This window comes from Vidua macroura, chromosome Z, assembly GCF_024509145.1.
Source record: "Vidua macroura isolate BioBank_ID:100142 chromosome Z, ASM2450914v1, whole genome shotgun sequence".
NCBI lineage: Eukaryota > Metazoa > Chordata > Aves > Passeriformes > Viduidae > Vidua > Vidua macroura.
In genome coordinates this window covers 71,770,469-71,798,066 of record NC_071611.1, presented here as the reverse complement: position 1 = coordinate 71,798,066, position 27,598 = coordinate 71,770,469, and the positions used below count along the sequence as shown (strand labels likewise).

The 27,598-nt window shown below is 41.2% G+C and overlaps 1 protein-coding gene across 1 annotated transcript; it reads left to right on the top strand.

The window, feature by feature from the left end:
• The first annotated feature begins 8,864 nt into the window (after window positions 1–8,864).
• REEP5 (receptor accessory protein 5) lies at window positions 8,865–26,679 on the top strand. Its single transcript, XM_054003948.1, has 5 exons — window positions 8,865–9,042; window positions 9,150–9,243; window positions 17,545–17,683; window positions 22,586–22,754; window positions 24,112–26,679. The coding sequence occupies exons 1-5, from the start codon at window positions 8,925–8,927 to the stop codon at window positions 24,159–24,161; spliced, it is 570 nt and encodes a 189-aa protein (XP_053859923.1). The 5' UTR covers window positions 8,865–8,924; the 3' UTR covers window positions 24,162–26,679.
• The last annotated feature ends 919 nt before the right edge of the window (window positions 26,680–27,598 follow it).

The window sequence follows — 27,598 nt, the reverse complement described above, 5'->3', positions numbered from 1 at the left end:
GAAGGCCAATGGGCGGCGCGGGGCGGGGTCGCCGCGAGCGCGCTGATAGCGCGGTGCGCCGGGACGCGGGACGGGGACGCGGGACGGGGACGGGGACGGGGACGGGGACGGGGACGGGGACGGGACGGGACGGGACCGGACCGGACCGGACCCGACCCGGGCCGAGCCGAGCCGAGCCGAGCCGAGGCGAGCGAGGCACAGCTAGGGTGCTGTGTCCAGCTCTGGGCTCCTCAGCACAGAGACAGAGAGCCACGGGAGGGGGCCCAGCAGAGGCCATGAAGGTGACGATGGTGTGGGACACCTCTGCTTTGTGAGGAAAGGCAGCAGGGAGCTGGGCCTATTTAGTCTGGAGAAGACTGAGAGGGGATCTCATTAATGCATGTAAATACCTCCAAAGCGTGTGCCAGGAGGGTGGCGCCCAGCGACAGGACGAGGAGCAATGGCCATAAACTAAAACACAGGAAGTTCCACCGCAATATGAAGAAGAACTTCACGTTGAGGAGTGGCAGAGCTCTGGAACTGCTGCCTGGGGAGGGCGTGGAGTCTCCCCCTGTGGAGACATTCAAACCCACCCGGACGCGTTCCTGTGTCACCTGCTCCAGGTGACCGTGCCTTGGTGGCGGGGGGGGGGCTGGACGGGATCATCTCCGAAAGGGAATAATTCTGTGATCCTGCGAAACAAAACCGGCTCCGGTGGCATTCCCGGAGGAGCCTCCCTGCCGGCAGAGGGTATCGCTGCTCTTTCTGCGGCAGCTGCTGCTGCCATTGCAGCCTCTGATTTTAAGTAGCAGCGAGTATTTGATGCATTTCTCCTCTTGTTCTTCCCCTTCCTTTCCTCGCCAAACTGCCTGAGCTCCGTCTGGCTGCTCTTTCCCTCAGTGGGGTTGGGGAGAGAATCAGCGAAATGAGAAAACTCGTTGGTTGAGATAAAGACTAAATTGTCTCGTAAGTTATTAGTATTGCCTATTAAACTATAGGGAATGCAAAAGCTGCACACGTTAGAAAGCAAAACAAGAAATTAATTCACTGCTTCCCGTGAGCAGGCAGGTGTTCAGCCATCTCCAGAATGGGGATTCATCATGTGTAACAGTGACTTGGGAAGACAAATGCCATCCCTCTGAATGTCTCCCCTTTTGTTCTCCCCGTAGCTTTATATCCTAATAATGATGCTATATAGTATGGAATATGTTCAGCACAAATCCAAAACAAGGCTCCATACTAGCTAATTAGCTCTGCCCTAGTCAAAACCAGCACACAGAAACACCACTCCAGCATTACCCTGAAGACAAAAAAAGTATGTACATTCACAGTTCAGTTATTGACTGTTAGGCATAGAAAGTGAGAGATGTATCCTTTGCCTTCTTTCCAAAGATATAACAAAGAACAGGAGGTTTCATGATAGCTCCAGAAGTATAAGGAAAGGGCATTCAACCAGCTATAGAAAGAACAATACTGTAAGATGACTTTGGAGTCCAGTCTTAGTAGGAGCAGCAGTAGTAGTATTTGCATAGATTGGTGCCTCACTCATGAGCAAACTCCACTAAGTGGTATTTGACAGTGACTTTTGCTCCACTCTATTGCTGTGATGCTTGGAGGTGATGGGTGGATCACTTTAATGCTGACTTACAGAAGTACTTTGTTAGGGAGAGTAAAGTCCACTAACAGTACTATTGATATGTCTAGACATAGGAACTGCTGGAAGGATCTGAGTTCAAACTGATCAATCCCATTGCTCAGATATCCAAAAAGCTCAGTTTTTACCAGAAAGAGTAGATGTAGGAGGTTCTTTAAAAATTGTATCATCTAGATTATTTCAGGTATGAGGATACTCTTGCTGCTATTGTTTTCCCCTGCTTTGCTACATTCACAAACTGCTCCCCATGTCCTGGTCCCCATCTCCCACGTGGATTTGGTACCAGGAGCTCCTACAATTGATAAAGAGGAAAAAAAGTGGCTTAGAAAATGCACTTTGACATCTCATGCCATCTATGGTACTTTCAGCCCTGTCACAGGTTCTGAAAAATACCCAATAAAATATGATAAAATGAAGAAGCAAATGTGTCAAATGTTACCTAAGCTACAAATCATTCTTGGATAATACATAACATATGAGAAATGTACTACCAGAAGAACATAATGGAAGTTTGTAAACAGTGTTTCAGGACAGGGGAGAGAGGAGAGACATGTTTGAACATTTCTGCTTGCTCCATTTTGGAGACATTGCTGGAAGACTAGGTTAGCCAGAACATGAACATAAGAAAAAATATGTCTACAAGTAGGATTTGGAGTTGTGTATCATTGTAGTTTCTTTTTCTTGCTGTGTGTTTTCAAATTTCTTTGGTAAACTAACATGCACTCCTTTTACCTGTTAGCTCACACGAAGTAAGTTGAGTTAAAGCTGACACATTCAGGTTATATTTCCCCAAAGATAAATCCTCCAGGGGACTTGCATGCTTTGGTGGCAAAGTTGGAAGTAGCTTTTGTCAAGCTTTAAGGGGCAATTAAGAGAGTAGGAAGGCCAGGCATAACACAGAGAAGCTCACCCAGTACCCACAACACCTGACAGCTCCAAGCAACATGCAGAATCATCCAGTGATGTAGTCAAACTGGTTTTAAATCACTGCTTATCAGTCAGTCTTGGCAGTCCGAAAGGCAACAATAAGATATTTGGAAAATAATGTTGTTGTCTTTTTGAACTGAGCAAAGAGAGAAGGTGGTAGAAAATAAAACAGGGGCCAGCCATTTGCACATTCAGAAAAGGGATCAAGCAAGAGCTGAAAGTGGATAAAGTTTTGCTTGGAGAATCTCACCAAAGTGAGAATTGCATTGGATAGGAACACATTCTCAGATACCAAGCAACAGCCAAATCCAGAACTCAGTAAACATTTATTTGTCGTTTATGTGAATTAGAATAAAGACTGAGGCAGAACCTTGAGAGTCTGCAATCTCTTGATTGCAGCTTGCCTAAGTAATCAGGCATTAATAAACTCAGCTCTTCAATAAACAGATTCTATACTAAAATCTCCAAAAAAGTATGGAGGTGGGAGGTAAGTGGACTGAAAAGCAATACCTTCTGTAAACAGTATGAGCTCAGCACCCTCAGTTGCTACAAGTTGGTATTTTCGGCAAATTTGTATGCAAGGAGACAATGCAAGCACTACTCCCCTGCTTTGCTCCATGTGTTAGATGATAAAAGGTGAGAGCTGGCACAGACCATCAGGAGGACAGTGATATACTATAGAACCAGTCCCATATAACCCATGTGGAGAAACATAAACACTTAAAATATGTTGAAGCAAGTTTTAGGTAAAGCAAATTGCCCACACAAAAGTTAATGAAAATTTAGGCTTAAATCTGTGTTCATCTTAGTTTCCTGATTGTATAGGAAAGAGAACCATAAAGATCTGAAAATAATTTGGAAGGGTTTTTATTAAGTGAGAAGCACCACAGAAAGGACCACTCTTGTGGTGATGCACAAGACATTATAATAACTAATAAGATGCACTTATTAGCAGACTTGGATGAATAATGGTACCTAAACCTTGGTACCAGGCAACCTCTCTGAATCTTGCAGAGGAGATAGGAAACACACATAAAAAGGTAAGTGTGAAAAACACATATTTTATGATTGGCTTTTTGCAAGTATTACAATGAGTATTATATGTGTAATGTTAGAAAGTTATGCTGTATTAATTCTCTTAAGTAGTGTGTTAAATATAGTCTTAGGTTACAACATAATGTTAAAATAGAAACTCTGTGATGTAGGATTTTTTAATTAGCTCAAGAAAGGGATAAGATAATCAAGAAACTCTTTGCACAGAGGTAACAGCAACAGGACAAAGAGTTACTGCCTCCTTATCGGAAAAGACAAATATTCTTCCACCTTCGCTCTGTCTTCATAGAACCACCAGGATTAAGAAGAAAGAGTTAACAAAAACCAGAGAAATTTATAATTTGCAAGAAATTTATGCATCATGTATAAGATACATGAATATGCAACAGGCTATTGCTTCTAAGGGTTATTCCTTTGTTCACAAAGTAAGCTTTTTGTGACTTAGTGTCTGAGAGCATCTGGATGTCTGTAATTCTTTACTTTTTAATGTCTTGTAATTGTCCCAACTCTAAATTTTTATTACTCTATTTGTATTACTATTTTTATAACCATTTTATTATTATTAAACTTTTAAAATTTTAAAAACCAAGTGATTGGTGTTTTTCACAATAAGCCAGTGATCATTTGGTTACTTTCTGTATAGAGAGCTGTGGTGAGCCTGTTCAGAAAACTCTATACTGGGCTTTTCCTAATGTTACAGTGCTTTCATGATCAGATCAAATAATTTATAATCTAAGACTTTGCAGGTAGTCATTAATTTAATGGCAATAACATGTGCATTGCTTTACATACATGACATGACATGCTACAGGTCAAGACAGCAGGGCTTGTTAGGCAACACTGATCTCAAACAGGCTTAACCAGTGTTGGGGAAGATGAAACAAGAAGGCCTTATAGGTACGATTGCCTAGTGGGGGATTGGGAAAGTGCAGAGAATGTGAGCCAGATCAAGATGAAAATGAGCTTTGAGATGACAGACCTTGGTTGCTAAGCAGCTAATGGGTAGTGGTGTAGCTGGTGGAAGATAACTCCCTTTTTTGACCCACAGACAAAGAAAGGGTCAAATAAAGTGTTCTGGCTTGCTCCTCAAAAATGTAGAGTTTATCTTGCATTTGTAACCCTCCCCTGAAGTATGATGTATCTGTAATCTCATTGGTCCAAAGTCCTTTTCCGCACCCACCTACAAGCCCCCTTGATAAGGTGTACCTGAGAAGCCGGGGCCATCTTCTTTTTCTTCTTCTTCTCTTCTATTTCTTTTTTCTTCTTGCTCTTTTTCCTCCCTCTTGGACCCTCTCGCTATCTTGCCCTGCCCCCACTCCTTGGGGCCTGCTTCGGGCTGCGCCTGGCAGCTCCGAGCAGGGCCCCCACAATAAACCGTATATCCTCAGACCGGGCTCTAGAGATCTCTCGTCTCTGTCTGTCCTGACAGTCCTGGACCAGTGCTCGCCACAAAGCAGATGCTCCAGGTAACACACACATCCCTCGGGATGTGATCATCCATTCAAACTCCAAGTCAAACAGACTGTTGGAGGAAGTCCAGCTCTGGGGCCCCAATATCAGCAGGACATGGACCTGCTGGAGTGAGTCCAGAGGACCACAAGGATGATTAGGGGGCTGGAGCACCTTTCTTGGGGAGACAGGCTGAGACAGATGGGGTTGTTCAGCATGGAGAAGACAAGGTTCCAGGGAGAGCTTATAGCACCTTCTTGTACCTAAAGGGAGCCTACAAGAAAGATGGGGAAAGACTTTTTGCAAAGGTATATAATGACAGGACAAGGAGGAATGTTTTTAAACAAAGACAGTAAGTTTAGATTAGCTATTGTGAAAAAACTCTTAACTGTGAGAATGGTGGGGCCCTGGCAGAGGTTGCTCAAGGAAGTTGTGGATGCCCCCTCCCTGGAAGTGTTCAAGGCCAGGTTGGACAGGGCTCTGAACAACCTCGTCTAGTGAGAGGTGTCCCTGCCCATGGCAGGTGGGTCAGAATGAGATGAGCTTTAGGGTCCCTTCCAACCCAAACCATTCTGTGACTTCATGAAGCATACACCTGTGCTAAAGCCACAAGCTGACCTTTACCTCTGGGTCGATTATAACACTGGAGTACCACTTCAGCTCAGGGTGAAAAGAGAGTTGAAGAGTGTTGAAGACAGTTAAAGAAGTAAGACAGCTTATCTAGTGATTAGGCCAGTCTGATCCTAAAATCAGATTAAACAGCTTAAAACATCAAAGAGAAAAAGTAAAGATATGGATTTGTATTAACTGGAAAAATAAAGGTAGAGAAAAAATTAGGACACAAAAAGGGAAAATGAAGAATGGAGTATCATGAAAAGGACATAACCCTGTAATACACTGTTTTCTCTTAGTTTGTTTCATAGCACAGCCCTCAGCAGGCAGGATAGGCAACCTGCCATTCTGCATGTGGTGCAGAATTCTCCCAGCCCACGTGTGTCCTGCAGCCTGTGACTTTAGATGTCAGTTCTGGTACTTCATGGTAACCTACTGATAGTGGCTGGGTAGCCTGGACAAATGGGCTACTGCTGCCTGTGGTTTGGTTCTGGTGTTTAGGACACCAAATCTTTATAGGTGGAAAGGCACTTATCCTCTTGGTCCTCCATGGGGTAGTTCTGCTATATTTTTTCTAGTTTTCTTCCTCTCCTGCAGAAGCTCCTTGAGCAGGTCATGCAATCTGCCTTTAGCCTTCCTCTCTAGGTCTTTCAAGTTACAATATTCCTTCCCCATTCATATTTTCAGGTTTTTGTGGGAACATGAAAGACCACTGCCCAATATAGCATATTCTCCGTATTGTGCTGGTATTGTGCATTGGTATTTTTTAGTACAGTACCCTACCTTTATTTCTCTTTGATTTTCCAGTTTCTTTCTTCTAAAAACTCACTTTTCTCTCACCCTGTAGCATAGGTATCTAAAATAAAAGTTATGTACCTTACTGCTATAAAGAGTTTACACTGCATACTGTAGTGCACTGAAAACATTTGTCTAGCACAGATAGCTGGGGGAGCTGTTAATGCCATATTTTATAGTTTAGTTTTAAATAAAAGAACAAAAAAGTAGACAGTGAGTTATTATGAAAACTAAACAGGAATTTAGTTGGTTTTAATGTTTTTATTAAATTCTCTTTTCTATAATACTTTTGTGTCTTACCTGCTCTTCTCCTCAGTCCTTCAGTCTTACAGGTATGATGAAAAAATCCCAAATTTTTAGAGGGATCATATTAAGTGCAAAGAGAGTGAGCATGCAAGAGAAACAAACCCTAAAAGACCAAAGTAAGTTTCCACGAGGCTTTTTCACTCCTACAAACTATGGTCCAAGTCTGCAAATCTTCAGTTTGAGAAGTGCTCATTTAGAATTTAGCAGATCCCGTACTTGTACACATCCCAGGATAATCGTAAGTAAAAAGAGAGTGATGTCGCTTTCTGCAAACTTCGGTGATGCTTACCTTGTTTTACTTTTCACCCATGGGCACATTAGAACATTAAAGTGTCCTTAAAAGGCAGGGAGTTTCTACACAACATCTATATACTGGACAAAAAGGGAATCTCAGCTGAGTTGCTAACATTTTTAATATTGTTGTATTTTAAATTAAGGTGTAGAATTTTCCTCTGTTTAAAGCCAAGAATTAAATCTCTCACAGATCTTGTAAAGGACCATTTCTTAAGGCTATCTGGCACTGTTACTAATCATTATTAATTTGAAAACATCAGTATATCCCTTCACACGATCTAATTCCAGTCCCAACAGTCTGTTGTGTTTCACATTCTCTGTAAAACACAAGGCATGTCAGATGGATCCAGCAGACAAAGAAGGGATAAGGAGGGGGATGGAACACATGGCATAGGAGGAGGGTCAAGGATCTGGGACTGTTGTGCTTCTTCTCAGAAGTGAAGGTTAAGTGGGGACATTGACTGCTACCTTCAGCTCTCTGTTTGGAGGTTAAAGTGAACTGGACCCTCCTCAGAAGTCTAAACAATCAGGGCAAAGGACAAGATGAAACAGTCACATGTGACATCAAAGGACATCGCAATTTCAAATGTGAGGGGAAAATATCTCTTTGGTTGCAGTTGAGCACAGTGAAGGGCTGCCCAAGGAGGCTGCAGAATTTTCATGCATTAATATTTTCAGACCCTAGGGGTCCAAATCCTGAGCATTAGGATCTAGCTTTAGCATTAGCCATACTTTGAGCAGAAGACTGCACGACATAACCTCCAAAGATCACTTTTAAATCTATTTTTTTATTCCGTTTAAAAAAAAAAAGTTGCTTATAGGACAAACCTTTTGACCACGGCTATAGACTAAACATTATTCTCCCTCTTTTCCTCACCTCTGCTTTAATAAGACTTGAAAGAAGAAAATGTATTTCAGCAATTAAATTTAAATTATTTCCAAGATGCCATCCCCACAGCTGATAGCTCTAAAGCACAATGTGATGTTTACATTTAATTTTTTTTTAGGTGAAGACTTACACAAAAGAAGACTGATTAGTATTTTCTGGCACACTCAGGAGCAACACAGATTTGAGGAGGGCATAAAGAGTCCCAGCACTGGTTGTAATGCTGAGTCAGATGAAAAGGAGTTGCTCGGAAGGGTCAGCCCAGCCGAGGAAGTTTCCAGGACTACATCACAGCCAACAAATTATATTTAGTTGGTAAGAACACACCATAAATTCCAGGGTACAGTTACACCAAGGCGCTGCTGCCCTCGGCGTGGTCACATGAGCCTTTTGGGTACCCGCAAATTGTCATAACCTTTCTTCTACATCACGTCAATGCCTACCATCTGTTTCTGACTTTTGCTCGCCGTGTATGGTATCACGCACTGATTTTGGGGGTCGGGGGACATTCTAGCAGTTGTAGGCAATTGGAGCCGGCTATGCGCGTGGCCTCCCCCTCCTCGCCACCTCTTGACACAGGGGTCTTGTCTGATTACTTGAACAAGGCGCACCATCCTTGCAGGGATCTATGTCCCTGGCCCCCCTCCAGGATTAAAAATCTATCTCTGCCAGCGGGGCAAGAAGGGCGGGAGGCCGCGGGCGGATATCGGCTGCGCGCACCGCGCCCGGTGCTGCATTCCGCCCCGGGCCGGGGGACCAGGTCTGGCCCGCCGGGGCGCGGCCCCAGACCTCCATTTCGCGAAGGGGAGGACTCGGAATGGGCCCGCAGCCGGCGGAAGATGGTTCCCAGCCGCTCGCCGCCGCCCCCGGGCGCGGCGCCACGGGGATGGGCGCTGGGTGCCGGGGCGGCGCCTGCGCTCGGCCGCGGGGAGCGCAGGGCTGCGGCGCGGAGCGGGCGGCACCAGCGCCATGACCGCGGCGATGCGGCAGCGGTTCGACCGCTTCCTGCACGAGAAGAACTGCATGACCGCCGTACTGGAGCGGATCGAGAGCAAGACCGGCGTCAGCCGCACCTACATCGCCACCGGTGAGCCCCGGCCGCCGGCGCGCCGGCTCCCCGCGGGCGGCCGCGCCCTGCCTGCTCCTCCTCGCCCTGGTCCCTCGGGCGCTGACGGCTCTCTGCTCTCTCCTCAGGTATCCTCGGGGTCGTGGCCGTGTACCTGGTGGTGGGATACGGCGCGTCCCTGCTCTGCAACATCATCGGCTTCGCCTACCCCGCCTACATCTCGTGAGTGTCGCGACTCCTGCCCCCTGCGCCACGCGATGGTTCCGGGTGCCACCCTTCCATGCGGTTGCAAAATCGCATCACTTGCGGCGTTGCCGAGTCTCTCTCGGGTGGCATTCCGGGACCGCGCTCCAAAGTGTTGGTTTTGCCGGCCACCCCTTTCCTTGAGAAGGTACAGGTGCCAGGTGAAGAATGGGGCTTCTCCCATCTGGCGAGTGGTACAGGAGTTACAGATGGGAGACGCTGGGTGGTTTCCACACTTGATAACCAGTTCTTGTAGCGGGTTATGCTTTGGGGTTGGGTTCCCAGCGGGAAGCTGGGTCGTACGGGAGGGAGGATCGCCAGTTTGAGGGTGTTTGTTAAAACTCGCGCTGATGGTTGAGCGGGGTGCAGGGAGGCATTGGCGCATCGTCGGCGTATGCCTGGTACCGTGTACTGGGTGATGAACTGGAGACAAAGGTGCATTAAGGAGTGCTGTTTACTCCAAACCTGCCTCGCTGATGGGGGGGTGGGGGCAAGAAAAACGCTGTAACTCCTCTCGAGCATGAAAGACTTTTCCTTGGTTAATTTACTTTCATCTTTTGTGAAGTAGTTCAGTGTATCATTTCCCCATTGTCAGTAACTGAATTGTTTAAAAGAAAAACAAAGAATGCTTTGGGTTGAAAGGAACCCTGAAGGACATGTAGTTCCAGACACCCTGCCATGGCTAAGGGACAAAGTAGTGGGTCAAGCTCTTTGTCAGCAGAAAAGGCACTCATGAAAGAGTGGGACAGGTGTCTGTGCTCTGCAAGGGACATCAACAGTCTTTACAGTTGTTTAAAATGGCAAACAAGCTGCCTGATGGGTGACCCATGGGCATGTTCCAAATCTGTTTTACCGGGATTTCAGTTCTGGGTTACTTTAGTCATGGTGATGACTGTGCATCTCTCTGCTTTCCTGAAAGAAAATATATTGGAGTCACAGCAAACCCAGGGACCCTCAGTTCAGAGTTAATTCTGTTCATGCATGAAACCAGGACAGTTTTGTGCAGGTATCTGCCTGTCAGGCTTTGTCTAAATCTGCAGCTTATTTTCCTTGGTCTCTGTCATTCTGTGTATTCACTGTGGTGTGTGCAGTGCAGCAGGTGTGAATTTCAATGGAGGAGTGCTGGAGGCTGTAACTGCTAGACCAAGCAGATGCTGTGAAGGGGTGCAGCTGCAGCTGCACTGCTGCCCGTGTTCTCATCACTGTGGTGCAAACCAGTGCCAGGGATGGGGCAGCTCCCTGCTTAATGCCTGATACAGCTTCAAGCAGGAACAGCTGTTTCTATCCTTATTCCTCCTTGTTCACCTTCAACTTTGCCTTGTGTAAATCTTTAGTGGTTTCATACATGGAGGAATGTCTTCTCCAGCAATACAAAAATCTCCCCGTATATCCACATGACATGTCACAGCAAGGACCCACCTCAGTCTCTTAACATAGGCAAAATGAAGCAGTAGTTCTCTGGCTGTTTCCCAGAAAGTCGGGCAGTCTCTACTCTCATTCCTTAGAAATCTGTAAGTGCTAACTGATGAAAGAGAAAAAAAAAAATTAAATTGAAATCTAATACTTAATTTACAGGCTTTTGTGGTTGCAGTAGACCAATACTGAAAAGTTTGCCACAGGTGATAGACAGAACTCTTTTTAAACTTCTAGCAAGCTTTAACTGCACAAGGCAGTAATCAGGCTAGAGGTGGAAAAAGTGAGCGTTGGCAAGTGCGTAAATACCATTGCCAGCATTTTCACGGCTTCTCTAAACTTTCCAGAGCTAGCATGTTCAAGTGTAGCTCCACCCATAGTTAGTGGTGGTTAACTGCCTCGGAAAAATTAGAGTACAAGCAGGAAGGGAGCCTTTGATGACTAAGAAATGTGTGCAAAGGCTTGGAGGTTTCTTAAGTGCTGTCATGCTTGGTTTAAAAATTGCGAAGATGAAAATAGCTTTGGGCAGTAAAATGTCTGAACTTAGTACTAGTGTCTTCAAGGGAGAAAAGCAGTATAGTACAATAATGCCTCTCTCTGCTTTGACTACTTTTATGCTGTTACTTCACTTCAGTTGTTTTCACTATGTAAATGTTGCTTGTGGCATTTTACTACCAGGAAACAATCTGGATTGACTGTAGAGAAGTATAAACACTCAGTTGAAGCTTGAATATTGTCATGGTGCCTTGAGTCTGTCTCCTAGTTCCTTTTCCTCTTTCACACCTTTAAAACAGGAACACTGCTTTTCTTTGGTGACAATTATTTAGAAAAGATTAAATTGTTTGTGTATTTCTTGAGAACTAGGACAGCAAATTTCCTTTCTCTTAACAAATTTTAAGGTAAATGCTTACTTTCTTCCTTCATGAAAAATGATGCATGATGTGCCAAGGTTCAGAAGTAATGCTCTGCTGCTGCTTTATAAATATGATTTGAGAGAGCTGACATATCTCACCACATTCACAATGCCCAGTATAAATATAAGTGGAATTTTTTCAAATCTGTCTGTACTTGTGCTGTTTTCTCTTGTGCCTAATAATCTGGGGCTTCAGACACTAAAAAGGGTATTTTTATTTTTTTTTTAATATGTCCTGCCAAACCAGTTCCTCCAAGCATACTCACTTTTTGTTTTTTAGGTTTTAGAGTGCCACATTTAAAAGCCATTTCAGCAGTCATTTGGGCAGATTATGTGCTTTCCTTTCTAAAGAAAGCAAGTGTTTAGGTTCAGGGAGACTAATACTCTGATAACAGTATGAAAATTTTGATTTTACTTCCACATCTTACATATAGGTTAAAAATATAAAGGTGTTTGTCATACAGATGGGTCTGCTCTGAACTGAGGCACTAACACATCTTAATCCCAGCAGAAGAGCCAACATCTGTGTGGGATTTTGTTTTGGGGAAACTGGTTTCGACCTGAGTCAGAACCGGGGAACTAACTCATTGGCTGGCCCTACAAATACTTGTTCCAGGAGGAGCAGGCCAAGAATGAGCAGAGAGCAGTGAAATGAGAGGATGCCTGCTTTTTTCCCCAGCTTTGTTTCAGGAATCTAGCTTCATGTTGAGTTAGTGTGTAGGCTGTAGGACTCCATGGATGGGCAAAATGGCATGTGCTCCTCTTGCTGCCTCAGTCCCCATTTCCTTTCAAGAAACACAGAGCCCTTTGTACTGCTGTCATGTAGCTTTCTGGTGTCTTCTAATAATATCTGTCTGTGCATGATCAGTGAAACCCTCCCTTGCTATCCTTGGTGAGTTTTTCTGATCCTTTCTGATAGATCCTCAAAATTGTGAGGGGGGGAACTGGTAGACTTAAATCACAGAAGTTGTGTAAGTGCAGTTGGCAGGAAGATCTTTTCTATATCTGCAAATGCATGACTGCTGTTGCAGTCAGTGAGGAGGAAGAAAGATGGAAAGCAGAAGGCTTTTAGGTGATGGATAGAAATGTAGAAGCCAAAATGATAAAGCAAATCCAAAGGCACAGGTACTTGTTTCACTGAAATGATGTGAGATGTCAGGGAGGCAGCCTGCCAGGATGAGTCTGACATGAGGATGACAGGGAGGCACCAAGCTAAGGAAGTTTGTGGTGCAGTGGAGTGTTGATTCTGTGTGGGTGTCTGCATAGGTAGCTAGAAGTAAATTATTTTACAACCTGCTGTAAAGAGTTGGGGCAGACCAGTAGGCATAAGCTCTAGAAATGTAGGTGATTTCATGGGTTTTAAGTTAAATGAAGAAAAAACAAACCCAAACTTACGCTTGGCTGAGGGTATGACAAATATGCCTACCTACTCACTTCATATAGCACTGACCAGAAAACTGAAGGAAGGATGCACAAAATGGTCTAGTCTTTCCCAGCTACATCATGAGCACTGGGTTTAAGGGAGACTGATCTTTTGCCTTGAACCTGTAACTTTATTTATACAAGAATCCTCAGGTTCACCTTGTAAATTGCAGGGATAAGGGTGGTCACTTCACATGAGACCACAGCAATAACATTTGGCATTTCTTTATTTCTGCCTCCCACGTCTGGACTCAGCTCAGTAAAATCCCCACTCCAAACTCATAACTTAGCCTGTGAGTACTATATGTGTGAATTTACTGTAACAAATGATTTGTTATGCCAGAGCTAATTGAGGAGCAACAGTCTCTTATTGGGAAAGAGCTGATTTTTTGTTGAAATGAGTCAGTTGCTCTAAGTGAAAGAACTCCACTTGGCAACTTACTAAAATTAGTCCAGTGTCTGTTACTATCAGTAACAGACACAGTTACTATCAGTAACAGGATAAGTAACCACACTTCTAGGGATCTAGGGTAAAGTTTGACTGATTTTAGGATGCACAGGGTAAAAGCTGAACCAGTGCTCTGACACTGTAAATACAGCACGGATAGGAGCCTTGGGCTGCTACAGAATGTGACGACCTCCAGTCTTCCCTCTTGGCACCACCAGCTAGCAGGGTTACTGGAGAACAGATCTGGCTCAAAATGAAGTTTCTGTTGGCTCCCCATCCATCACAGTGCCGGCCCACATCAGGTCCTTTCACTCTTGGTCAGGCAGCTGACCAAAGTTACTGAGCTGTGATATTTACTCTCCAGACTACTGGAGCTGTTCCTAGTGATTGCTTTTACCTCCAAGATGCAGAACTACTGTAAGTAGCTGTTTCAGGCTCTATTTAAAGTCCTCTGCAGTTAGTGATGAAGCAGTATAAAAAATCCTTTGGGATATGTAATTATTGTGCATAACTAAGGTGGAATTTAGATCAGCACTAGACAAAACAGTATCATTTTTTAAAATCTGAAGCTATTGTCTTTGGATGGTCCTTCATATCTTAGAAAATCTTAATATAATGTTTTCATGAGACTGACTTATTTATTCTTGCAACACAGAAATAATTTATAAGAAGGCAATCCTAAAGTAGAATGTAGTGTCAGTACCTCTTGGCCTGTAACTTTTCACTTATTGATGGAGATTGCATTTTGAATATCAGCCTGCTTGATTGGTTGACCTAACATGGAGAAGAATGAACTGTTCTTGGGTTGAAGTAATGATGTCTCTCCTAAGCTTAATTGTACAGGGCATTACACCAGGATAATACCTCTAGAATAACTTGGAAGACTACATTTAATTATGGTGTGATTCTCATGTTGAAAAGAGTGTAGTTATAAATGGATAAAAATCCATCTCTGTTCAGATATTCTGCATAATTTACTGTGCTTGTTCTTGGACAAGTACCATTTTCTGTGACTTGCTATTGAAATAGCGTATAAGTAGCAAGGGATGGAGGTAACTTTTGCCCTTTTATTCAACAGGAACATGTTATGCTGGATTTCCCTGTCTCATCTGAGGGACACACTCCCAATTCCAAAGCAGGATATTTATAAAATGCTTACCTTTCCTTGACTTCAGTTAAAACTTTCAGTCACTGATGGCCCTGCTGTAACCTGCTTTTCCCTCCCTCCCTCCCTCCCTCCCTCTCTCCCTGACTGGGACTGGAGCCATGGCCCACAGGAGCAATTTGAGCTGGCGTGGCTGTTCCCTGCTGGCTGTGGTAGGGTGCTGCCCCTGGCCTTGCCCACCAGTATCAGCCCACTGCAGAAGGTTGAGAGATGTGCTGTTCCCTACAGTGTGTAAGAAAACAGCCACGTGTGGATTTAATGCTCCATACCTCAGCTGGCTAAATCTGATGGGGCTTTGACTACTTGTAGTGCTGCTGCTTGTGGCTGTCTGACAGTAAAAGCGTGTTGTTCATGTATCCCCTAAGGAACTACAGCAGCAGATGGTGAACATTCAAAGGGAGAACACCCATGGTACTGCATTTAGGAGCTCTCAAAGGCCATTTGTTTCCAGAGGAGAGAAGATAATAGAATGTGGCCCATTAACACAGTGATATGCCATCTGCCTTTTGCCACAAAATTGGAGATTCTAAGCTCTTTTTTTTTTTTTTAATGAAAGCTGATTTTTGTGGTTACTGAGATGATTTTAATAATGTTAAAAAGGAAAACAAAACAATGCTCCCTTAAATCCATATATGGTGACTGGAAAACAGGAAGACTGCTGGCAGGTTAACTGCAAAGTATTTTCTCACAAATGCCAAGCTAGGATGCTTTGTTGTGGTAATATAAGCCTTCTCTTCTATGCCTCTAATGGAGAAATTGTCAACAGAATTCACATGAGTCTCTACAGCAGGTTTTCCTTAACAGTGAGAAGCTTTGCAATTGGTTCCTTTCTCTGCTTCATTTATCCACCACTCTAACATCCCTGCTCATCCGTGTACTTTTTCTTTCCCTCCAGAAGTGCAGTTTCACACATTGAAAATAGCTCTATAGCTTTCTTTCTTAACTCCTGTGGTGTCCAGGAGCTGTTTTTGTACAGCCCCCTCTCCTGGTCTTACTAGAATACTTCAGAGGTGTGGGCATGGAAAATATGTGCTTGAACAGTGGGAGTAGGAGCAGCTGGAGTTGTCCCTGCCTTTGAGACTGCTTGAACTAGGGCTGCCTGTGATGATAGGAATAGCAGAAATTAGACCTGCTGTTGCAAAACCTGTGGAAAATCTTCCAGTTGTGCTGGTGCTCTGTGTGTTGTTAAGATCCTCTTATTGATGGGGTATGGCAAGGGCTGCTGCTTTTCCCGCTGCAGGACACTGCTGGCCAACCTTACACTCCAGTAGAAATAATGCATGAATTAAGTATCAGATCCTTGGTACTGCATTTCAAAGTAATTTGTTCCAGCAGCTCTGCCAGCTCCCTCTGCATGAAGTGGGTTTGCCGGTGCTTTTGCTAAAATATACAGCATGTCACAGGAATTATTTTCCCCAATTCTCCCTGCTCCCCTCTGACCTACAGAACTAGGAAGTGCAGAATCCACAGCATTTCTCAACTCACCAGGATATGGACTTATGGCCAGCTCTCTGATTTCTGCTTTGTAAACCTCCCTCTGCCTTTTTAAGGGAACTAACAAAACTTGGCACTTCTGGTACATCTCACACATGCTGCTTCAGAAACAATACAGCTGATATTAAAGGAAAAAGTGATAGAAGAATTTAAACTAAATACATTAAAGTGAGTCTACAGATTTTAATCCTCCAGCATAAGTGGAAAGGACAAATGCTCTCAAAGACTCTTAAGCTTGAAACAATCAGGCTTAGATTTCCTAGTATTTTCTTCTAAAACTTCTTACAATGCTAATCTGGAAATTAGTGGCTCCAGAAACTCTACTCCACTGCTTTTACTGAAAGAGCACATGTGCATCTTTTAGTTTCTGTTTTTGAAAACTATATAAACTTGAACTACATTCTCATAGCAGATGGAGAACAAAAGCTCATTAAATCTTTATGCAGAAAGCCCAATACTTTGGTAGAGGTTTTTTGACCCTGTTCTTAATACTTTAGTCTACATCAGACTTTGCAAGTCCTGTAGGAATTAATTTATAGAGCACTACATTGGGTGATGCAGATACATATGGATCTGGATTTCCCCTGCTTATGTAGAATAAGTGCTTCTTAGGACTTAGATCAAATCCTATAGATAAGTTTACCTTTTCAAAGAGGAAGCTAGTACATGTACAAGTACATTTAAAATGCTATTTATTAGAGCTAACTGTGTAAAAGAAACATAATAATACAGACAGTTTTATACCAGTGGTGCTGGGAACCCCAAGCTATGCAGCACTGAATGAATTTCTGATCCACACGTAGCCCACTGTGTGGGCCTTGTCTGGAGGCAAGGCTATCACATTTTGATAACTTAAGGTATTGTAGGATTTTTCGTCTGAGCAACTCTGTTCATCATTCCATTCTGGCTGTCAGAGAAGGAGGATGGTCACTGATGGGTGTAGGCAAGGCCAGGAAGGTGTTGTGATCACTGGCATCCTGTGCCTCACAGGACTGGGCTCACTCAGGTTATCTGTTACGTGGATCATTAATGCTGAATGTACAGTAGCCTTCTGGGCAGGATTACTGCAATACCTCCAGAACTGGAACCATGGCCAAAGATTATCCCCTCCCTTTCTTGTCCCTCAAAATATTTTGTGAACAAGGTTAGAATGCTCACTGGTTTTGTTTGGGTTTTTTCTGCCTTGTAATGCCGGAAGTAGAAATAGCTTGAGTGTCTTTTAGTTTTGAAATGTGGTATATAGGAAAAAGCTTTGCTGTTCAAAGATCTTGACACCCTGTCTGAGTGATAGATGTTAATTATTTTTCTTGGCGTAATTCAATTATGGAGAATCACATATAACAAAAAATCTGAGTCATAAAATCTTCATCATTATAGACGACACTGATGCTACTGTTCTGCTCACTTGATTTATTTTCCTTGCAGAATCAAGGCCATTGAAAGTCCCAACAAAGATGATGACACGCAGTGGCTGACTTACTGGGTTGTGTATGGCATTTTCAGCATAGCTGAATTCTTCTCTGACATCTTTCTGTCATGGTTCCCTTTCTACTACATGCTAAAGGTACGTTAATTCATGTGACCCCTCTCCTAAAATGTGACCTTTCGATAAAACTGATTTAATGTCTCCAGGAATGGGTAGATGACAACAGATTCATTTGGAATCATTCCCAGGTCACACCTTTTTACATGCAGGTTATGTGTAATTTACTGTTGTGAAAGTCATCTGTTTACAGCTGGTCATTTTGTGAGGCAGGAGGGGAGGTTGGTATAGGTGAAAGGGAAGGATCTGCTGGGTTTTAGGAAAGAAGAAGAGACATTTTAATTGTCAAAAAAAAAAAAAAAAAAAAAAAAAAAAAACCCAAAAAACCCCAAACAAACCCCCAAAAACAAAACAAAAAACACAACAAACAAACAAACAAAACCACCAAAAAAATCCCAAACAAACCAGACACAGTTCTTTCTCTTGGTGCTCAGGTAAATTTGAACAAATGACATGGTAAGCCCCATAGAGTGATTCTATTTTTGCTTGAAGAGGATTAGTAAAAGTGGAGAATAAAATCATGAAGGAGGTCGTAACATCTGTGCTATTGGAGCAAGGAAGGAAATTGGAATACAAGAATAATTTGTCCTACAGTTTTAATTTTTAATTAAGCTCAGTTTCCTGAAAGGAACTGGTAGGTATCAGAGGAGATGGTTGCTGATGTGCGTTTGTTAGTGTGATTTGACTACCAACATTGATTTGGTTAATGTGTTTAAAGCTTTTGTGATCTAAGGTTTCAGTCAACTTTAACATGTTAAATTCATCTAGGAGATAGCTGATGACTCTCTATGCTGTTGGGTAAAAGACCTTCTAGCTTGCTGCAGAGGTTGCTCTTTATCTCAAAGAACTCTTACCAGTTTTCTGGTTCAGTGGGCTGTTCTCTTCCTTCTCTTTTGTTTTGTTAGCCTGGTTTAGTCCCACCAAAGTGGTTAAAACAATTTACTTGCCAGCTGTTGTGGTGGGGTAATTTAATATTTTAATGATAAGACCTGACAGTGTCAAAAGCTGTTTCCAGGAAATGCTGTATTTTATAACAAAATTTGACTGGTTTACATGTCTGCCTTGATCCTTCCAGTCTTTAACAAGCCTCAACTGTGGCAATGATTTGGACACCTTTTACTTTAATCCATCAGCTGCAGTGGTATATGCTTACAATTCTGAATTAATACAGTGTATTTTCAGAGCTTCTTTTCTAAATTCTTAGTGGAAAAAGATGTGGCAACGGTTTCTTCATGCCACCATAGCTCTCTTTCTGAAGAGCACACGACTGAAATTCAGGTTGAATTTCCAAATAAAGACTACGAATGGCTCTGATAAAATGGTATCAGCAGTGCCACAGTTACATGTAGTATTGTAATCAAGGGGAAGGCACTTTTCTCAATTCTGCAAAAGCAAGCACAAGGAATTAAGTCAATACACAGCTTTCTTTGAAAGCTGCAGAAGACACATAGAAGTGTTTGCTCTCAGTAGTGGTTGGTAGGAGAGGTTTGTACAAAGGCAGGCAGGTTTTGGCTGAGAATCAGAAAGTGTTGCTGAATGGGTGGAAAGACGGTGGTTACTCCACAGGAGGAGAAGGAGGAATCAGGCAGCTTCCACACTTCATTCCATCCATGAAGTAAAACCTCTTGGAGGGTAGTTATGATGCTTCTGTATCTCTTTCATGAAGTAGAAGCCCAAATTCGTCATTCGTGAAAATTTTGAGCTTGCTTTTATTCTCAAGATGTGCTAAATTTGTGTAGTCACATCTGTTTGATACCGCTTGTAGCTTCCACTCCAGACTGAGATTTAGTTGCTCAGTATTTCAAAACACGTTCATGTATGTGGCTGAAACATTGAGCACCACTGCTTCCAGAGTCCCCAAAGTCCAGAGTTTAGACTCTGTGACATAAAAGTTTTCAGCAGACTAGAAAATTCTATGGGTGGGAGAAAGGAATGTTAAAGAACTTCTTTAAATACATTATTATGTTCATATACACTTTTATTCTCCGTAGGACTTTTTTTTTATTTTATGAGCTTTTTCTTGGATTTTATGGGCTGTTGGTTTTTGTGGGTTTTTTTTTTTGTTTTTGTTTTTGTTTTTGTTTTTGTTTTTGTTTTTTTTTTTTTGGTAATGCTCACTTCTTATTTATATGCTTGCATTTTTTATCTCTGAAGCACAGGACATGCATGCAACTCATAATTTCTTACGCATATCATTTGATGATTTGGTTTTAAATATTTCTGTTCAAGCTTTAAAGATTTCTGTGGCATTCAGGTATTAGATTACAGTATCCAGTAAAAGCAGCAGAGTTTATCATTCTATGTGTATTCTTGGTGGTGGGAGTGAGAGGACTTCTTACTCCACTAATGGCTCTACCTTGAAATACTCTAATGCTATATCTGAACAAAATTGGTGCTGCCAGGTCAAAAACAACTGCTAGGAGCAGGTCCAAGTGAGCCAGACTGAGCTCAGGTGAATTCCATTCCCTACTCTGTCTGGTCTGGAGGGTTGCAAAGAATATATTTTGGGCTTGGGTTTTTATTTTTCCAGTTAACAATTTTACCACTATGAGCTTGCTGGAGCTTCTTACAACCCTCTTTATTTTCAATTAAGTTTTTATTTTCAATTAAGAACTAGCCTATGTTACTTCAGTTTCACGAGAGATGGGGTAAAATAAACTAAGTTAGCAGTCTAACATTTTCAAGCTTTGAAAAGAGTGAGAATCTCAACTTTGCTACGTGTCCAATAGAAAATGCGTATAAACATCTGTTTCAGTACAATTCAAAAGTAACAAGTATTTGAGAACAAATCTATAATTACTTTTTTCTCAACTAGAGTGGGACAAAACTGTCAAATCAAAATTACTAATTTTGTTCTTAGGCAGGGAAAGGGAAATTTCAATTTCTTTTGGTTTTAGAGGAAGTTGGACTCACATTTGAGGGATTTTTCTAAAACAAAGGAGAACTAACTTTTTTATACAGAAGTTGATATGTTTGTACAGTTTTGTGGGAGAAGTAACTTTCAGTAATTGATCAGATATTCTTGAACAGGAAATAGTCAGTGTACTTCTCAGCTTTTAATGAAAGATAACATAAGATAACACCATGTAGTCTTTCTGTTATATTAAGTTCCAAAGAATTGAAGCTTTTGAAAGTAAGTATTTTTTTGCCTTTATTTTCTCTGACCATACTTAATAATTCATCAGTTGCTGTTTACTGGTGCCAGATTTTACTGCATGTTGAATTCTTTGTTTTAGTTAATTGGAATTTTCCTGATGGGACAATCCCTCTGGTGAACACTTTACTTTAAAAAACCTTTCTTTCTGTTCTGGGCAAACATTCCTTTCAGTCATTTGTGGATATTCTCAGTTCAGTCAGAGAGAAAAGAGAGGGTTTTCTAACCAGGTGAGAACCTGGGAAGTAGTTGGGAATGAATGTAAATAATTCTCTAATCTATCTTGTTATTCACATTGTTTATAGATATGCCCTGCCACTGTGCGTCATTCACTGCACCCCAATGGTGTGACATGTTTTTACTGTAAGACCAATGAAATTAATCTTCTCGATGTTCTCTATATATAGAGAGGTACATTTGAAATAAATCAGTTCATTCTCTTTGCCTTCTAACTTGGAGTCATTTCATTCCCGTCCTGCTCAACAGCCACAGTCATTCTGTTTTGACACCATGATCAAATAGTTTAAAGAAGAAAGCTTAATTCTTACCCAAAAGGATGGTAAATTGGTCTGGCACTGCAGAGAAGACAAAGCCAAAATTTTACAGATGTGTAGAGCAGAATGTACAGAACATTCAGTCTTAGTATACCTTGTTGGGAAGGAACAGAGGAGACATGTTCCAAAATATTTGGAGGCCTTGCTTGAAGAAGACTGCCCAGAAATATGTGGAAATCCTTCAAATATGGAATCCTGTCTAACCTGAAAACAAGGCATGTTTTGAGGCTGAGGTTGTTTTGTTTTGTGTTTCAGGAAAGGGTAGTCTGAGAAAAGCTGTTATGCCTTCATTTTCTGGAGAGGCTTTTGACATGGAATAATACTGTACTATTTGTGTACAGAAAGAACTATACAAATGCTGAGAAAATGTACTTCATTTTGTTGCTGTTTTATCCTGTAAAATAATTTTATATGTATTTTCATCGCTCAAGCAGATTTAGTTTATGTCACTCCCTCTCCCTTAAATGTTTCATCTTGCTCTGCATGACTGTCTTTGTGTGATGTATGGCAGTGAAACTGAAGCCAAATAAAAGTGCTTCAGTAGTAAAGACAGGGATTTGTAGTACATGTAATAACTGTCTTTCCAATCCCCTTTTGTAAGATGCAGAAACATAACCCCACACTGTGGTCTTTGATTTTTCTGGAGAGCAGATGGTGCTCTAAAAGCTATGCCTAAACTGTAATCCAGAAGCATGACTCTTGTTTGTGCCCTGTGTGTAGCTTGGGTTTATTCTCTCCTCCTTGTCAATTTACCTCTGGGGTACACACATCCCTGTTCTTTCCTCCACTGTGTTTTTAAGGCAGGCAGGCAGAGAGGAGAGGGATGTGTTTTGGCTGAATTGAGGTCACTTAGGGACCTAGACATTCAGTGAGTCCTGTGTCATGTGTTTTAGAAATATTGAGAGAGACTGATGTTTCTGTAGCCAGGTTTTATAGTTCCACCTTAAAGAGGAAAAAAAAGTGCATGTAGTCTTGATACACCTGACACCCGATTAGATTTACTGCTGCAACCCTCCTCCTTTGTCCTTACACTATCCATGAAATAATTCCAGTGTAAAGACTTGACTGTGTGTAGCTGTCCTGGTGTGCGCCCTCCTGGAGCCCTGACCGCACAGGGACTGTTCTCAATGTGCTCAGTTCTCTGGCACTTAAGAAAGTCACCTTGTCTCCTACTCATGATTCCTTCCACTCAGGCTGATGTTCTTGTTCTCACAGTGTGGCTTCCTGCTGTGGTGCATGGCTCCAAGCCCTTCCAATGGGGCAGAGTTTCTCTACCACAGGATTATCCGTCCCTTCTTCCTGAAGCACGAGGCCCAGCTGGACAGTGTTGTGCAGGACCTGAAAGACAAGGCTGCAGAGACTGCAGACACCATCACTAAAGAAGGTGAGCAAAAGGCCCTTCACTGGTCACAGCAAGTAGGGGGAATTGCACTGGGGAGGTCTTATAACTGCACTTAATATTCATCATTTGGAGGAAACAAAAATAAATTGCAAGAAGACAATGTAAATTACAGTGGAGAAGTTAAGTCTGAGAAATGGGGGCTGCAGTGGATCTTGCTTTCTAGAATTGCAGTTAGCCTAGAATGAGTGGAACAAATTGAATTGTTTTTGTGTCTTCCCATCATACACACCACTAAAAACATTATTTCTAGAGGCAGGTCCAGACATAATTTTCATAAATACAGTTATTGTTTTAGTGTACCCTCATATCTCCTAAAATACTCCCTCAAATACCTGGTAGTACAGAGGGGCTCCCAGTTGTGCCGTAAACAATTAACAACAATACACAGCAATGTGGAAAGTGCAGTTTTCCCATGTATATGTTTTTGCATTTTTCCTTCCTCTGGAGATCAAAGGATTCCTCGCTCTTAAAGGAACTACTTATGTTTTATTTTTATGTATTATAACAGCCTGTAGATTGATTCAGTTTTTTATTTCCTTGCGTTCTGTAGTGAACCCTTGCATTCTAAAATATCTGATGATGGTTTTATGAATAAGAGAAGGAGATGTATTAGGTAGCTAAAATAAAGGTTTTTTTAAGTTTCACTTGAAATTAATTTTATTTATATGCTATTTCAAAGCATCTTAATGCTCCATTCCACCAAACAATAAGTGCAGCCTCATTTCATCTTAGCAACTTTCCTGTCTGCTTAAAAGATCTGCCTTGCTCAACTATTCTTGGAAATTTTGCTGCACAATTCTTTCCGAGTCCTTATTGTTAGGCATGTACCTTAATTAATGTCCTTTGATGTTGCATTTGGGATTTCCCCGCCCTTATTTCATCACTTATTCTTTCTTTTTCCTATTTTTTATATAATGATTTCTACCAAAAAACCTCAACAAACCTAACAGCAACGACAAAACAAAACAAACAAAACCAAACCACCAAAATAAAACAACAACCTTTTTTTTAAATGACCGTGCATACACAAATATTACCATTATTCCAAGCCTGTTTTATCATTATGGTATATTTCTTGCTGCAAACCTGTATGTCCTTAACACTATGAGCAGCCCTGTTTTAACAATACCATAGTTATTGCACTGCTCCTTACTTATTTTTTTTTTTACATGTTTTTATGTTAAGTTTTATCACTATATCTAAGTGTATACAAAAGCTATGATTTTCTTCTGTGTTCTTTCTCTTGTGAGTAGAAGGAAATATTTTTTCATTCAGTTTGAGAACATTTGATAACCGACTTTGTAGGCCTATGACTAAACTTGATTTTATTTTCCTGCAGCCAAGAAAGCAACAGTAAACTTGCTGGGTGAAGAAAAGAAGAGCACTTAAACTGGATAAGTTTCTCTACCACCTCCTTTGTGCAGCTTGATGTTACTGGGGACTGTGGTATAAGTTCAATAATATTGCCTTGGAAACATTTTGATATATTAAAGGAAAGTGCTGTAAGTTTACTTACTACTTTGCTGTGACTCATAGAGAGTATGCATTTTTATTTAAAAGCAATGCAGTGGGCAGCATCTGAAGCTTAATGAAAATATTTTATTCATCTTCATGCAGAAGAGTTTCAGTAATCTCTTTCTGCAGTAACATAAATAAAAAGTATATATCCCTCAGGCTCTGCACTTTAGTTGTCTCTTTGTCTATGAAATTACTCTTAACACTTTGATTGTGGTGCCTCTGGTAGCACAAAGCTATTTCATAGGGAAAATTCTGAATGGATCTTCTTGAATATACAGGGAATTACTGTTAGAGATGGCATAATGGATGTATTCCCCACCACTAAAGCTGTAAATTGTGACATTACGTGTTCTAGGCACCTGATTATAGAGATTATTCACTGTTGCATGTTTTATTGTAGCACAGTATTTGGTACAATGTGTGTATTCTTAAATGGATGGATACTAAATATAGGAAAGAATAACTTCCTTGGTGTGATCAAGCTTATATTGGCCTGAAGTGATTTGCTAGATATGGATGCATTAAATCCCACAAGATTAACACAGCCTGACTGAAGTACAACTTCTTGCCTATTCTTGCTAAAACAAGTTGTTATCCAAAATTGTTCAGAGTGCTTTTTAAGATCACGCTCAAAAGCACAAGCCACCTTTAGCTAAGGAGTGGTACCATGACAAACTTTTTTTCCTGAATTCCTTTTAAAGTGTCACCTGCCTTGGATGTCAGACCCCAGAATTACATCATTATGGGGACAGACCACAACTCCCACAAGCTTTTTCTGCTCATAAAGATCTGCAGTCTCTTCTGACTATACTAAGAACAACTTTCTATAAGCACTTAAACTTCCTGAGTGGAGATGCTCTTGTTATTTGATATATTCCTGACCAATCAGTAGGAGCGCAACCAAAGTTGCTAAGAGAATAAAGGGGTTTTTTACAATCAATCTGGAAAAAAAAAAATTTCCTTAGATTTGTATCTGTACTCTTTCACACTGTAGTATTTTCAACAAAAACGATTACATTCATTAATTAGACATGAATTACTGAAATTTCTGTGTTTTCTTCTCCATGCTGACATTTCTTTAAAGCCTAGAGTAATTGTACGGCAGTTCTCAGAGCTCACAGAACATACAGAAAGGATAACTTAAGCTTTTGATAGGATAAAAATTATTTACAGTACACAATCTTGAATTCTAAAGACTTAATCTTAAAATAAAGTTTTGAGGACTTCTTACTTTCTGCAACAAATTGTTGTATAAATGTTCATTGTAAATTTTCAGATGCAAGAACTGCAAAAGAGTGAAGTACACAGTGCAACTCAGCAGGTCAGTTTTAACCTGGAGAGATATGTTTTATAAGAGGGGATGTAAAAGTGTCATAAGAGAAAGAAGTTTAAGCTTTGAGCTGGAAAACATAGCCCTTAGGGGTGGCATCTTGGATAGGGAAATATAAGTCCTGCTGTACCTTGTGTTCTGTAGGACAGCATGCAGTTTGTCATTTGAAGAAAAAATGAAAGATTTCTTAGCTAATCATTCCTTGACAACTTTTTCTTACGAGGGGATATGCTGAAGAGGATAAAGTTTACAGCAAAGTTCTAGGTTTTAAGCATGTAAAAAGTTTGAAGTATATCACCATTTAACTGGTTTAATTTCTTGTCTTAACTTCTTCTGTTGTAAACCCACTGGACTTTCTGGTAAGCCTTACTAAACCTTAGTCCTGTGTTTTCAGCTCTATGTAAAGCACTCATGTGGCCACTGTAATTTAGTTTCACTTCTTGAGATTAGAAGTAACTAGATGAAAATAAATGAGGATTCTTAATAGACTGTTTGATTTCAGTGCAATGCACTACATAATTTACTTATCTAAAAGCTTACAGTAAAATTTTAGATTTTTCAAGTGTAATGATGTCTGCAGTAGAGAAAGGATTTACTCTTAATTTCTTATACTACTAAACAGTTCTTCCACTGTTATTAATGGGGATAAAACATTCTAGGTAGATGTTAGATAAGTGTTAAAACAGTCCCTTGCATCTCTCTCAGAACTTGAAAGGCTTTAAATCAACTTCGTGTCTTTACCAATTTGATATTATCAGCACATACAATCAGTGCTCTTTTGTCAGATTTCTACTTGAATTAGAGCTACAGTTTGTTGTTAACAGAAGTTGTCCTTGGTTTTTTGCCTTGATGCAAGTAGAAATGTCTGAATTTCTGCAGCAAGTTATCCTTTCCTGGAAGTAACTCCACTGGCTGGCCCTGCAGATCAATGCTTTTCTTTGTGTCTTCACAACATTTATGTGCAAATGTTGGTACACACATCTGCTCCATGTCTTTACTGAAGCTGTAATGTGCTAAATAAAAATGGACACAAATAAAGAGATTCCTATGGGACTGGTATGATGTCTCAGCATTTCTTAAGAACCTTATACCTCTACAGTGAAATCGTGGCTACTTCAGGAAGGCAGAAGGTCTTTACAGGGTATTCACTTTTTTTTCCCCTTCCCTGAAGTTCATTACTGTGGAACCACTAGAAACCTCTTAAACTCCAAAGGAAGTGTCTCTGCCCCATGCCAATCTGAGGGTGCAGCCAAGCAGATTTAGAGCATCAGGCCCTTACAGAAGAGTTTGGAATGCAGAACTCTTCCCAACTGTGAGCCCCATGAGCATCTTTCTAGGCTTCATAGCCTGGCTTACCTGAGAATCATTAAGGTTTAGGATTCTCTAGAAACATAGAGAGGAAAGACTGTAAACTACAGGGATTTTGAAGTTTTCCTCTCCTATGGGTTTCCTGGTGTTCCATAAATGACCTCAGCAAACAATGCTGAATACTTTTTGGCAATGGTGTTACACCTACCTAAAACTTCTGTTGCCACTCTTTATAGGACATTTTGTCTGCTTTATCTGACTCCTTTCCAAACTCAGCAAAAAATGAAAATAAGTTCAGGAAAACATAACTTCCCTCACCAATGATCACATCAAGCATCAAGCATCACATCAAACATCACCAAGCATCACCTCTAGTAATAAAATAATGAAAACTCTCCAAACCAGAGCAAGCCAATTAACAAAGCATAGAAATTCTTGTAAGTAGTGGAAGGTGTGACTAGTATTTGTCAGGTCAAACCCTCACTACATTTAATTTGACAAATAAAAGGAAGTTTCTTGAGTTTGCATTCCAGTCTTGCCAGCTCTTTCTAAATAATCTGAGAATCAATTAGAATTTTTATTACTAATTCTTTAGTCATTTTCCACCCCCATTTCATATTCCACAAACAATAGTTTCCTTACGCAAAGGAGGAAGAATGGAGTTTTATAA